General features: G+C 41.8%; 1 protein-coding gene across 1 annotated transcript in view; it reads left to right on the top strand.

Moving 5' to 3' along the window:
* Positions 1-14316, top strand: part of CPLX1 (complexin 1) — a 117803-nt gene that overhangs the window by 68320 nt on the left and 35167 nt on the right. The window contains exon 3 of the mRNA XM_075488256.1: positions 4941-5116. Coding sequence (XP_075344371.1) covers positions 4941-5116 — 176 coding nt within the window. The remainder of the gene's footprint in view (positions 1-4940; positions 5117-14316) is intronic.

Raw genomic sequence — 14316 nt, 5'->3', positions numbered from 1 at the left:
ATTTTTATCTGTGATTTCGAAACTCTAAGACATCAATTGTTCTGTCTGTTCGATCTAAATATGGCTCAGCCATAAATAGTACTACCAAAAAAACACCTGCAAAATTTTCTCAGGGCATGCCTGTTTCAGGTACACCTCTCATTGCTTCCTCTGACACCTGTGATTGTGGGGGGGGAACTTCTGCAACATCCTCTGAGATCTACGCACACACATATGCAGCCCTCTTGAAGGACAGGTATGGGGTGCTATTTGTCTGCAATATTAAATAAGGTTTGTGCAAAATAAATTCTTCTGATTTCACTTAATTACCTTACCTGAAGCAATGGTATGTTCACATTTCCATCATGCTTTGCTTAATTAAGAATGCTCAAGATGTTTCTATTAATCTCTTTCTCTGTAAGTCATGCTTAAAAATCTTCATCCTGTTCCATACAGCTTTTGCGGCAAATAACTTTGCATGTCAATATTTAGGAGAATTTTTTTCATTTTTTTTTTTTTTTAACAAGTAACAAATTGAGCACTGCTCCTGCAAATCGATTCTGTGAGTTTACATTTTCTCTGTGAAAGCTGGATTGATATCAGTGAGCTATTGAAGGGTTAGGTCATAGGAGGTGGTGCTCCTGAGACAGGGGTCAGGCAGTTTAGGAATTTACTTTCCTTCAGTTCAGATGCAGGATCTGTTTGGGTATGTGCTCTTCATCCTTTTCCTTGCAAAATTCACTTCCGTCACTTTCAGTTGCCATTTAAACCACTTACTTGTGAGGTCTCACAGAGTCACAGAATATCTGAGGTTGGCAGGGATCCACAGGGGTTGTCTAGTTCAATCCCATTCTCAAACAGGGTGACCTACAGCAGGTTGCTCAGGGATGTGGCCTATGAAGTTTTGAATATCTCCATAGATGGAGATTCCACAGCCTCTTTCTGCAACCCCCAAATTTTTTTCTTGTGTTTAAATGGGATTCCGTGTATTTCAGTTTGTACACATTATCTCTTCTCCTGTCACTGGACATTAGTGAGAAGACTCTGGCTCCCTCTTCTTCATTCCCTTTCATCAGGTATTTACGCACACTGCTGAGACCCCCCCTGAACCTTCTCTTCTCTGGGCTAAACAGTCTCAGCTCTCTCAGCCTCTCCTCATATGAGAGATCCTCGAGTCCCCCAGTCGTCTTCAATGGCCCTTTGTTGCCTGACTCCAGTAGCTCCATATCTCTCTTGTATCTGGGAGCCCAGAACAGGGCACATCACGCCAAATTTGGTCTCACCAGGGCTGAGTAGAAGGGAAGGATCGCCTCCCTCAACCTGCTGGCAACACTCCTCCTAATGCAGCCCAGGAGGCTGTTGACCTTCTTTGCTGCAAGGATGCATTGCTGGCTCATGGTCAGCTTGTTGTCCATCAGGACCCCAAGGCCTTTACTGCAAAACTGCTTTTCAGACACCTGACCTGCTTTCCAGCTGTTTCACTGGGGAATGTCTTCTGCATGTTCCCCAACAACTGAATTACTGTTTTTCAGGTGGCTGATGACAACTTAAACCAGCGAATCTCACATGAAAGTGTGTCTGAGTGCACTGATAGTATTTGGCTTAACACCTGATTGCCTAGTTCTTTAGCCCATATGGATAAAGGGAATGACTGTTAGTTTGGAATGCCTGCCATGCCACTTGTCTTCTAAACAAACCACCTCTGAGATGCTTTCCCTCATGGAAGTTTTTTATCCTTCAGGGACATATAACCAGAAGGGTGACAGTTTGCACATGTTGTCCTGGAGCTTTAGCCATTTCTGTGTTCTTCCTGTGGCCTTGTCTAGAGATGTTAGAAATAGTGTTGACTGAAGCTCCTTACTGATTAGTGATTACTTTGGCATTCTCTGACTTCTCTTTGTGTCAAGGTAGGTGTTATGGTTGGGATGTGAAAGAAGACAAAAAGACCCAGGCTTATCATATGAACAGATTCAGTAAGTGTGTCCTTCCCCTCTGTTTCCTTGGAAGCTTCAAAAGCAGGCTTGAGGACAGAACTTCTGCTCTTTCCTTCTGCTTGTGCCTGTAACTGCAGCATCTCAGTTGCATGCAAACAAATTCTCTGGAGCCTCCACTGCTGAACTGCTAAAACCAGAAGCTGTTATCCAAGGAATGTTAACAACAAAGCCTAAAGGTTAGGACGAAGAACAAATGAGACAGAAAAAAGCTTTTCTATACCAGAAGTAACACAAGAGGTCAGAGTTAAAATGTAGTGTAAAATTTTGCTTCTCATAATACATTTCTTTCCAATTAGTTAACAGTGATACCACAGTGCAGCATTCCCCACATTTAGAAGGTGACTTTGAAATCAGGGGTGAATTAAAAGAGTCTGTGAGGATCCTGAAACTACACTCATGTTCGTGTAGGTGTCCTGTATGCTGAATAGCTGCAAAATCAAATGCCTAAAGTATTCAAAGTCTTGGTCTGTCTAAGAGATAAAAGAAAAAGTTTACACAATTTCATTCCTTACATGATGAGCTGAGCTGACATTATAACTTAATGATAGCCTAGAAGTAGTGCTTAGAGGGAAAAACATAATCTCTTTCTGCTGCTGAATTCTGCTTCATAAGTAACTAGCATATTACACTGAGTAGCTCTAAGTGGAGAGAAGCTAAAAAGAGATAAACTTGATAGATTATTGAACCCAAATCAGTTTGATCATCAGTGGAAATATTTGTTGAGGGGAATCTAGACATTAAAGGTGTTACTGGCATTGATCATCAATGATTTATGCACAGTAAAGCTGCTTAGGGAGCTCCCTGCAATAGGGATGTGTGACCCAACTAGTCTGCATTGCCTTTCCACTTGCTGTGAAATTCTAGCTTGCTTGCAATTTCAGTTAGCCTTCCTTGCATCCCAGGAAAGAAATCACCAGATGGTGTGAATAAATTTGCCCTCAAAATGCAAGAGTTCCTGTATTACTCTGACCCTGCAGAGAAGGATGCAAAATGACAGTAGAGGAAGGCTGACAGTAGCTAAGGACTATGAATATTCCAGCTGGGGTTTGTTTGGGGTCCCTGGGTGTCTTCCTGTTTTTATCCACAGGTTTCCCAACAGGATGGAAGTGTCAAGAGGCTTGTGGTTAGCTAGCTGAATGGAGACAGTCATGTTTACTGTTTTTATTTCCCACATGGCAAAAAAAGTCTGTAACAACCAGATCTTGTCAGGCTTAAAATAATCAGTTTCCCCATGCTTCTCAGTCTCCCCATCTCTATGGGAGATGTAAAGGGGCCATTTCTCTGTCACATTTTGGGGGATTGGAGGGTTGCTTTTGATTCAGGGCTGCTTTCAATTTAGGGCTCTGGGAAAATATGTGACCTGGAAAAGAAATATGGAGGGGAAAAACTACAGGATCTGCTCACCTCTCAACAAATTCCTTGGTGATTGTTAGAGGCAGTAGTTAATCCAATAACTGTCATCTCTGGGGCAATTCAGGAGGAATCATCCTGACAGGTTGCAGGTGTTTCTCCCAGGGTTCCACCATCGCCATCCCAAGAACTGACATGGAAAGCAAGAGCAAACACAGTCTTCCAGCACTGCTGACACACTGAAGAGGTAATTTATAAGAGAGGGATAAGGAGTTGTGAAAATCTCTTCCCTTCACTTAGCCTCTAATAATGCCAACAATTATTTGAAAGGACTTTGACAGTGTCTCCTTCCAGCCTAAGCCTTTGAAAAGGCCAGATAACTTTGCCTTATGCAAGGCAAGAGATGTTAAATATGTATACATGTGAGTGTATGTTACAACAAGGCTGTCTCAGATTAACTCAGTTAAGTCTCAGCCAGCAAGGAGCCAGTCTGGAGCTGTCCTGACCCAGGAACTAAGGACAGTAACCAGCCACCTACAGTGGTCTGCCAGGGTGAAGGCACCTTTTTTAGTTAATGATGCAGGGTGTTTTCCTGTTCCAGGCAAAGTCCGACACAACTCCCAAAGGATATGTGTCTTCACTTCATCCATGTAACCAGGCTTGATCCTGCTGCAGCCCTCCAGTGCCCTAATGATGAAGTATCACAGTAAATGCTCTCCCCCTTTCCCCAGCCCCTGCCTTCCTCCGCAGCTAGGTGATTGCCAGTCATTTGCCAGTAAAAGTGCCTCTGAAATACAGGGTAAATGGCCTTTATGCAGCCCTGTGGGGACAGAGGGACATGCAAGAAGCCTCTCCACTCTCATGGCTGTGCAAGGGCTTTGCACAATAACAAAGAGCTGGGTCAGGAGCATACAGGGGCTGAAAATTTGAGACCAATGTGCATGCAGGGGTAGAAAGAGGACCAGGCAGAGCCAGGATCCCACCTACATTCTAAACATTAGAGGCAGTGGTGTCCAAGGCTAGATAAGAGACATGCAGAGATGCTGCTTCTTTCTGATCCATGGTAGGAGCCTAGAAATCATAAACTCCAAATGTTTGCTAATGCTGTGTGCTCCTACCTATCACAGGATATGTAATTTCTGGCAACAATTAAGACTGTGATTACTCATCCCTGCAATTGAGATTTCAAATTCCTTTCCTAGCCCTTGTGTCATTTCTTTCTGGATGTATCACCTGCCTATTACATTAAAGACCCTCCAAAATCAGTCTTCAGTCACTTGACTGAACTGATGGAGTGAAAACATTGTGTGGATGGCAGCTTGCCCCCTTCAGGACTGCAAACCAATTGTGTTGCCATCATGCAAGTCTACAGATGTAGTCTGTTCCTCTTGCTGCCATGCTTCTCCCACCAATGTCAGGTAACCCACCTGGTCAGGCTGGGTGCTTTGCCCACCTCCTGCCTCTGTGGGGAGTGTGCTTCCTCCTCAGTGGAAGGACAAACCTTTCCAGATGCAGAGGGATTGGAAGGAGGTCCTAAGTGTGGGGAAGGAGAGAGCTGGCATCATGGTGGTTTTCCCACATTCTTACAGGGCTGACTTTCTCTTCTGCTTTCTCTAGGGGCTACCAAAGACATGGGGAAGATGCTGGGTGGGGATGAGGAGAAAGACCCAGATGCTGCCAAGAAAGAAGAGGAACGACAGGAAGCCCTCAGGCAAGAAGAGGAAGAGAGGAAAGCCAAATATGCCAAGATGGAGGCTGAAAGAGAAGTTATGAGACAAGGGATTCGAGATAAGGTAGGGATCCGGCTTTCAGGACACACTTGGCAACCCATAATGCTCAGTGGAGAACTACTGTTTTCAGCTGATTTGTGACTAGTTCCCTGAGCACCTGGATAGAGCCAGGTAATTACGTTGCCACTCTGAACTTTCTAATCCTGTGCACTGTCCCTCGAGCTCTGTCCTTGTTTAAACACACATCCCACACTGAAAAGACCTGCAAAGTTGAAATAGAGAGTGAAGATGAGGGGAGAAAAATGTCTATTTTTCTCATCATCTGTTAAATGCTCACATTATTTTAAATGTTAGAGGCTTCTCTGTCCTTATGTAGGTGCTTTCCAAGCTTGCATTTGTGGTTTGTGAGAAGGGTCATAATTCAGTGTGCTTCTGAGAAATACACTCCAAGTATCTTCTGTATTGCTTCCCAGGCTTTCTTTGTGTTGACAGGTGAAATGGGACAAATCTACTCTACTTTTCATATTCAGGCTTCCACTACTCACAGGGGAAAGAAGGAGAGTTTCATTTTTCTGAGGGACTTAACCATTGGGAAGCACTCTCTTCTAGTTAAGTTGATTCTTGTAATGATACAATTTGGCGTGAGAAGGAAATGAGTAATTGTGAGGATTCAGAATAAGATTGAAAAGAAATGTACAAAACAAACCTTTACTAGAGAAATGAGCTTAATTTAAGGTAGCTGAACCCATTGTTACCATACATTAGCTTTTAGGGATTGATGTGTGGAGGGAGAAAGGAGTTTTACTGCTTCACCCTCAAGACTGGGTCAAAATTGTCTCTTTAGAATAACTTAGTTTTATAGGAAGAGGTCCTGGAGCTCAGATAACTTGGAAAGAAATGTGGGTAATGTTTGGAGGAGGGGTTTCTGATGGTGAAGGCCTGTGTGTTGACTTACATCACATGCCAAAGAACAACAGAAAATACCTGTAGACAGAATGAAGAAGTCCTGCTCAGTATAAGAGATGTTCCCTATGCAGCGCCTACCTCTGCACAAGTTACAGTGCCCTAAGAACATGTCTGGGAAAAAGCTTCAAAGTCTCATTGCAGACCTGAGAGTGGCTGTCCATAAACAAAGCTATGTCCGCACTGGGCTGAACTTCTGACCCAATCCTTATGATTCAGGAGGGAAGCAGAGATAAGGATGAATTGTTCTAGTGGCATGGGGCATCTTGTAAAGCGGTATTGAGAATTGTTCTGCAAATGAACACATTTGGGATTATGCTTCTAAGAAAAGAAAGTACTTACAGGGAATTGTCTACCCATGATACTGCCAGAGAAAGGTATTCATATGAATATTTAAATTAGTTACCAGACAGATTCAGAACCCCTACCTGGTCAAAATTTGTTGGTTTTATAATGTATAAAATTAAAATTGATTAAAGATTAATATTAATTAAAATGAATATATATATAGATAAGTGTAACATTAATATAAACATATCAATGTGTGCAGTATATGTTTAATGTATGTTTATAGGTGGAACTGTTTCTAAACAATGACATAGGTCTGCATTAGACAAAAGGAAAAGAAAAGAGTAACGAATTTCTGAGTTGCAGGCAGATGGGCTAATGCCCTGTTTTCACTGGTCGCTGTCTCTTCTGCTAGACCACTGAAGTGTTCCTAGAGGTAGGTGGTGGTTGCATTTTTCTTGCTGTTGAGCAAACTGCTGTAAAAGCATTTAAGAAATCTGAGATGCCCTCTTACAAATCCAAGGTGATCTAGACTAGAATTCACACGTTCATGAGTAGAATGCATACAGCATGAGCTTGGATGAAACATCCAGCCAACAGGGATTTCCCTCGGATACTGTCAGCTATCTAGACTTTGCTGAGTCAGGCTGTGTACTAGGTGGTGAAGTCTCTTGGAAATGCCTTCACTCTTGAGCAATATGGCAAAGGGTTAGGTCTGCAGAGAGAGCAACAAGGATACTTGCAGGAATGTTATTTGACCTCAGTCAGAGCTCTGGATTGCAGTTTTCTAGTGATGTGGTGGGTTACCTTTGAGATTAGCAACAGGAAGTCCTGCTTTGGGGACTACACCCAGTTTGTAAAAACACAGGAGCTCAGTTTCCTGTGGTTTTCTTTCTCCTGGGGATAATCCCAGGTAGCATGCATTGGAAAGATGAAGCTGTTTTCTGCAGAATCAGAAAAGATGGATAAAGCTGTAGAAAGGAGCTGCATTTTTTTTTTTTGAGAGTTCCATGAAAGAGAGAGATTATTTTGTCCTGACAAAGAGATGGATTTGATGATATACAAGACTGTCTCCAAGTATTGTGAATTGGTGGCTGGCAATGTGAAACAAATGTTGAAAGAATAGAAAAAAGGCCTGGATTATTTCCTCCATTACTTGTTTATTTAGAAATTACCTTCATTTCTTCACCAACTTCAGTAAAAGCAGAAATATAGAGGACCAAGCTGAAACAGAGATTCTGTCTGTTATGTATACATACACAATTTGTTAGCAGGTATGAACTAAATCCGAGAAGTTTTACGTATTAGAGGTCTCCCTGATAATATTTGCTCATTTGTCACATAAAAGAGTAAGAATGAGCATGTGAGTTGAGTGAGTGAGTAGGAAAAGATTATTTATGCAGAATACATGTTTGAAAGTGTGTGTCCTGGGTCCTAAACCCACAGTCACAAAGTTACCCCCTTAGTGCAGTTGCAGAATGTCGGGGAAACAAGCCAGGGAATCACAGCTTCATCAGTTAGTTAACGTGGCTCTAAGTGAGGCCTACAGAAAGGACAGCCTCATCATGTTTGTTTTTTGGACTTTTTGCCTTGGGTCTTCAACAGTGTGATGAGTACACTCTCTTGTTTAGGCCTTCAGGAAATGTGGGAGCTATGGCACAGCTTGAAAGGAATGATGACAGATACCACAGATATGTTCTAGTATGTGCTAACTTCAGGTTTTAAATCCAATCTGTTAAATTGAGATACATATGCCCTCAGCCCCAGCATGGCAGCTGGGCACAAAAATGTCTTAGGGAAAGGGTAGAATGAATTATGCAGCAATCAAACATTTTTTCATACAAACTACGCAGCATTTTCATTTGGAAATGAATTTTTAAGGATAACATTTGGAAATAACTGGGCCACCAGTTGTCTTCCAGCTCCTACCAAATATTGAAGTCCAGCATCTGATACTGAAAATGGATTTAAAGATTGTAAGGAACATAGCTACTGAAGCTTCAGCGTCCTTCAGCTTCCTTCTACCCCAAGGTGCATATATACAGCTTGCTTTCTGATCTGATCTGGGCTTGATCTCAACACTACTGCCTCACAGATCTTCTGGGCCCTACCATAGCTGACTCTGGGGAGAGATGCCACACCTGACAAACACAGGCAACACTGCTGAGGGCCATTTGGACAGGCCTTCAGTGCCCCTTTGCCTGGTAGGTCAGGGTCTGCTGCCAGCGCCCCGGTGGTGAGGCTGTAGATAGCTAATATCCCTGTCACCTTGCTAACACCAAGTACTATCAGCTTGCCAGGCTAGAGCAGCCATCTTCTTTCCAGTGCTCTTGAGTGGAATACTGCCTTCTATAAACAGAGGACCTTGTATAAACTCCAGGTGACCTATAAACAGATACCTGCATACCTCAGCAGTGAAAGCTAATTACTTTCCTCATATAATGATCATAATTACTTATTTACATAATTAATTATTTCCATGACTGTGGTAGAAGCCAGGCCTGAGAGAGCCCTATGCTCTGTAATTAACACTCTACCTGCTTGTCTGCTAGTGATACAATTCCTGTAGTTTGGCTTTCTGCAAATCTTATATGTGCTTTAGAGGGTCGGCATTGCTGAGCCCATGCTAAAAAGTAGCATAAAAAGGCTATCCTCACAATGGTGGGTTTCAACCAAAAAGGATGTAAACATGGTCCTCTGTCCAAACGGCTTGGCTTCAAGACAGAATTTAGGTTTGAATTTAGGCCGTTCTTGAGATGGAGCATGAACTGCTTCAGTAGCTATTGTATACTCAGTTCTCAGAGTGGCCCAGCTTGTCTTTGGCCAGCCTTATGTGCTGTGTGGAATAAAGCAGAAGTTTAGTTATATTAATGAGGATTCCTGCTTTCCAAACTGAGCATGAAATCTGCATGAGAAATAAGGAAAGGTGGCAAATGGAAAATTCAAATGCTAGAGGAAATAAGGTTGTCTCTACAATTGTAATTGACCCTGTTGGGTGCTGTGTGAAGATTGTGGCACAGTGCTTAATTGCATGGTCATACGTTTATGCTTCTAGGAACCTCAGCTCTCCCATTGCACAAGACAAGGTCAACTTTTCTTAATAAGCATTTGTTCAGTATTTCATCTCTGCCACGCCTTACAATGCATGTTCTCAAGCTCATTTACTATGCAGTATCCAAATTCTGACGGCAATATAATGAATTTCCTTATTTGAGGGTTTAACTCTTTGATACTATTATTATGCTTTCACTAACATAGTTGATGAGCTCATCCCAAGCATGGTTTCTTCAGAGATTTATCGGGGTGGGGGACAAAGAATTTTGTGGAGTTTTTTCTGTTTGCAAAGTACAAAAGCAGAAGTGTCATTATGTGATTAAAGCCTTGGTGGCAGAAGAATGTTAATATCTTGTTGCATCAGTGAGCCTCTATGGCACCGTAAGAAATGTTCAGGACTTCCTTGTCCCTTTGGTGGCAATAGGGAAATGGTGAAGTCTGGGTATTGATGTTTGTTCCTGCAGGCAACATATCACACAGCAGGAGAATGTGCAGTCCTTGTTCTGTTTGAGTTCTTCTGTCTGCCATTAATGTGTGCCATTAATTATTCCCATTTTTCTTATTGGACCATTAAATGCTCTCAATGGTTAGGCAGTAAGATTCTCTGCAGTATTTGGAATTGTCCATGTCCCAGGAAAACCATGAATGTCATTTCCAGGTCTTCCATGGTTTAAGGTAGGTGGTATTGGAATTTAATTCTAGAAAAGTGAGAACATTTGGGTTGCTGGCAATAGGAGAAGTCCTAAGTTAGGGCCTTTATTCTCTCCAGTGGGAAAGTGTTCTCATAATGCTGGGGTTTTTTCTTTCCTTTTTTTTTTTTCAAATTTGATTGCTGAACTCACTTTTGGGACTAAATCACTCAGACAAAAAGGCAATCAGGATTTATAGCTGCAATCCTAGATTCTTATGTGAGATAATAAACATGCAACATCATATAATTATTTAATTTTAATATTTCATTTGCATATTTCCATATGTAACTGGTGCATAGCTGTGAAAATCCTGTCTTAGGGCAGGAAAAATACCAGAATGTGAATTGACTCTGTTCTCCAGCAATATCAGACCTTTGAAACTAAGCTCCAAGCTCAGGAGTGCAAACTTAACTTTGGTAAAACTTTGTTGCTATAAAACAGCTTCACAATGTTAGCTAACTCTGAAGGTGTTAGTACCTCTATGGGATGTTTATTCTTGTCTAACTTCAGATGCAGATTGCCAAGGGTTTTGAAAATACCTGTACAAAGGAATTAAATTTCACTGCCTGAAAATGCAGTTTTGAGGTGTAGTCTTCTTTGCAAGGAAGAAATATGTAGCACATTTTTCATTTAAGACTGTTGACAACTGAAAAAAGTGCAGAAATTGTATTCTTTGCATGTCAAAAGGTGAAGGAACTCAAACAAAGAAAAGATTTTCCTCAGCAATGAATCATGTTCTGTAATTCAAATGATAAAATTCAAATCTCAATGAACAGAAACATTCTGCCTGATCTCTTCCCTTCTAAATCATTGATATTAAACCAGTGATGTGAATTTTTATCCAGCACTTGTGATCTAATGAAGCTGTGGCTACTGTTCAGTGTGTGGGCCTTAAAATAGGTTTTTCAGAGATGTGTATGTATTGTGCAGATAGAGAGGTATCATTAACTTGACTCTTCTCCTGCTTTCACAGTGGCTTTTGATAACTCAGGATAAAAAACAAACAAAGAAAAAAATTCCTTGCTTAGTTTAGTTCAGTGCAGATACTCTTTGTGCTATAGACCAAAAAGTGTTTACAACTGGGTCCAAGGACCTCTGGCTATGAGAAAGCAATAGGCCTGGCTATGACACTCCCAGTGTGATGCTTTGCAAGACAGGGATTATATTGTGCTTTCCAAGAAGTGGGTTCTGGGATGGGTGGGAGCAGTCATAATGCCAGTAACAGTGACAACCGAGAAGAATGCACTCTTTGCAGCAATTAAATCATGGGCTGTTCTGGGTGAAGAAGGCTGCAAGGGCAATGTCCTGTGGTGTTTACTGTGTTCTGGACACATTTGATTCATTGGTTATTGAGGACAGTGGAAGCTGGCATAAGCCCAAGTAGAGTTGGAAGAAGGAAAGAACATTTACAGTGTGATTGAAGAGCACCATAACCCTGCAGATCATTTTCATATTGGTATTTGGAGGCATCCAAAGGGATAAAGTGATTTGACCTGGACTAGACTTCTGAATTCCTCCCAGAAGTTGTCCCCCAGCCAGCTGTATGCAAGGATGTCCTGACTGGCCTGTGTTGCCTCTGAGCCAGATTCTTGAGTTTCCATATCAGTTTTCTCCATAGCTTAGAGTACAGATCTTTAGCATCAAACTAGTTTCCAGAGTACAGCCCTTTGCAATTTTACTAAATCACCCACTTCTCTTCTCTAACAGTTTCAGCCTTTGAAAATTCCATCCAGGTTTAATTTTCTTCTTTTGCATCTTCAAAAAAGTCCCCTTGTCTGTGAGGCAGCAACTGTCTTTTGTGAAAAGGTGAACAAACTGGTCTCCTCCAGTAAGAGGAAGTGCAACTAGAAAGCCAAAGGTTAACAAAGTTATCTGGGTATGCCTAAGTTCAGCAGTCTCTCTTGAAAGTTGAGAGAGAGAACGGTGCCTTCCCAGATGTGCTTTTCAGCACTGTGTTCCTGCTAAGGACCTCCAAGGCCATTATTAAACATAGTCATCTTCAGAGCGATTTTAGGGAATCTATTTCTACCTAACCCCTATATTTTCACCTTTATATTCCCTTGGACGTCCCAGGATATGCAACATGTCTTGATCTCTGTGAATCCAGCCACCTACATATATAAAATTCTCTAGGCAGTCTGAATGAAAGTGTGTGTGCCAGGTCTTATCTCTTGGCATTAAACTAACAGAGCTTCCCTGATGGGAAAAGCTGCATGGATTCCTTCTTGTGCTGTAGCTTTAGGCCATTTTTAAAATTCAGAAAAGGAAGGCACCATTAGCAAACCATCGAAGCTCGGAAGCAAACTAACATCTTTTTCATCTGCTTCCATAATAGTTAGAGGTTCAATTATTTAGCAGAACTCAGCAGGTTCCATTTCCAGCTGCTGATTCCCCCGCTAATACCTTTTGGGGCTCATTAGTCAGCTTCTTTGTGCAGCTCTGCCTTGCTCTGAGCTTCTATGTTTCACGCTAATCCAAATCTACACCAGTAGGTGTCACTTTGGATACTTGCTAACGAGATCCCACTGGGTGATGCTTCTGGAGTTACTGAAATGTCTCCTGAAATGCAGCCTTTTTTACAGTTATGCTCTGACCAGGGTGTCTTGTAGAGTCATGCAGCTGAAATCCTTACATAAACAACTTTTGTCTCACTTAGCTGGATAGCAAAACCTATGCACGTTGCTGGCACAAGGCTGAACAGATTCACCCACTCAGGACTGAGTGAAAAATAAACCCAAGCAGATGACATACAGGGATTAGTGCTGGAATTTAGCTAGGAAGGACATCTGAATGGTGTCTCAAGCCTTCCTGGCTGTGACTTATTGAAACTCCAAGTATTTGGCTCACTTACTTGGAAAGACAAGAAATATGGCCCCCAACAAATGGTCCTTTGCAAGTTCTCTTCCAGTACCATTGCAACTGAGCATCTATGCCTGAACAGCCAGACATTACTACCCTGCTAGAGGTGCTGTTCTGCCACCTCAAAGTCCAGCCTACTCTTCTGGCCCTCGTACCAGGGAGCCCCATTACCAGAAGATCTGTTTAGAAACAAATATCCAACAATTTTAATTGACAAATTCTTCTATATTCATAATAAGGAACTCTTTAGTACAGCCCTCCCTCCCCCCATCAGTTATTATTTATGTTATCACTCAGAGGACAAGAAAGGTGGAAAGGCAGTAACTATTTCTAATTTATTGTCTGATGACATAGTATAGCCTCTCTCTCTTTCCCTTGCAACATTTTTTTTCCCCTGCTTGAGCTGCTGTTTTAGGAGCTTTCCTTTTTTCAGAGCCGGGATATACTGACTACATTGCAGAGCAAGAATGTGTGATCTTTGAAGCACTGCTTTATTTCTACAGAGCATCATTACTACACGGAAACAGTATACACAGCCATTTTATATTACCAAGTTTGTGTGCATGTACACACAGAGAAATGTATATACAGAGAGTTTGAATAGATTTTCTTTAATCAGAAAGATTTTTTTTCTTTGCATATAGGAGAAGATGAGTGCAAAGGAAACGTCCGCATCATGGACAAAGCCTTACTTCATTCCAGTTTCAGTGGCAGTCTTCATTCACTCTTCACCATGTCTAGTCCACTACTTGAGGAAGTCTGTGAGGGTCCTGCCTTTCTTCAGGGGACTAGCAATTGTTAAGACCTGCATAAAGAGGCTATTAAATTATAGCTTATTGGGTAGTAGCATTCACAGTCATCCCTACACTGACAGGTCAAATCCACTACAGGAAGAAGGAAGGAAAGCTACCTACATGCATGCTGGATCCAGAGTTCTCGTTTTGCAAAGGCTGCAGACTTGTCTTAGCCTGCTTCCCCAGATGAGCAGGCACAGCTCACTGTCTACCTGAGTTTTGGCTGGAGTCATTCGTGCTGGCTCTGCAGAACAGGAACTGCCCAAGTCTGTACAATTGGAACAAAGAACCTATATGAAGAAAATGATAGCAGGTCTTTTCAGTGGATTTCTGCCTGGAGTCCCTGTGAGGAACATAAAGGTAACAGTATGCACTCACCTCTCAAATACCAGTTAGCTCTGCTTCTGCCTTTTTGATGCTTCTTTGTGATTGTAAGTGTGGCTGAATGATGTTTCTTGTTCACATCAGCCAGCAAGACCAAGCCACACAGAGGAAGGGGTTTTTCCCAAGAGATCTCAAAAATTTAATTTTATTATTATTATTATTATTTTATTTTATTATATATATTACATATGTTAGCTATTAATTATATAACTTATATAGTGCGTAAGAT

This window comes from Mycteria americana, chromosome Z (assembly GCF_035582795.1).
Source record: "Mycteria americana isolate JAX WOST 10 ecotype Jacksonville Zoo and Gardens chromosome Z, USCA_MyAme_1.0, whole genome shotgun sequence".
In the NCBI taxonomy this organism is placed as follows: Eukaryota; Metazoa; Chordata; class Aves; order Ciconiiformes; family Ciconiidae; genus Mycteria; species Mycteria americana.
The sequence above is the reverse complement of the archived record's forward strand: the minus strand, read 5'-3'. Positions and strand labels throughout refer to the sequence as shown.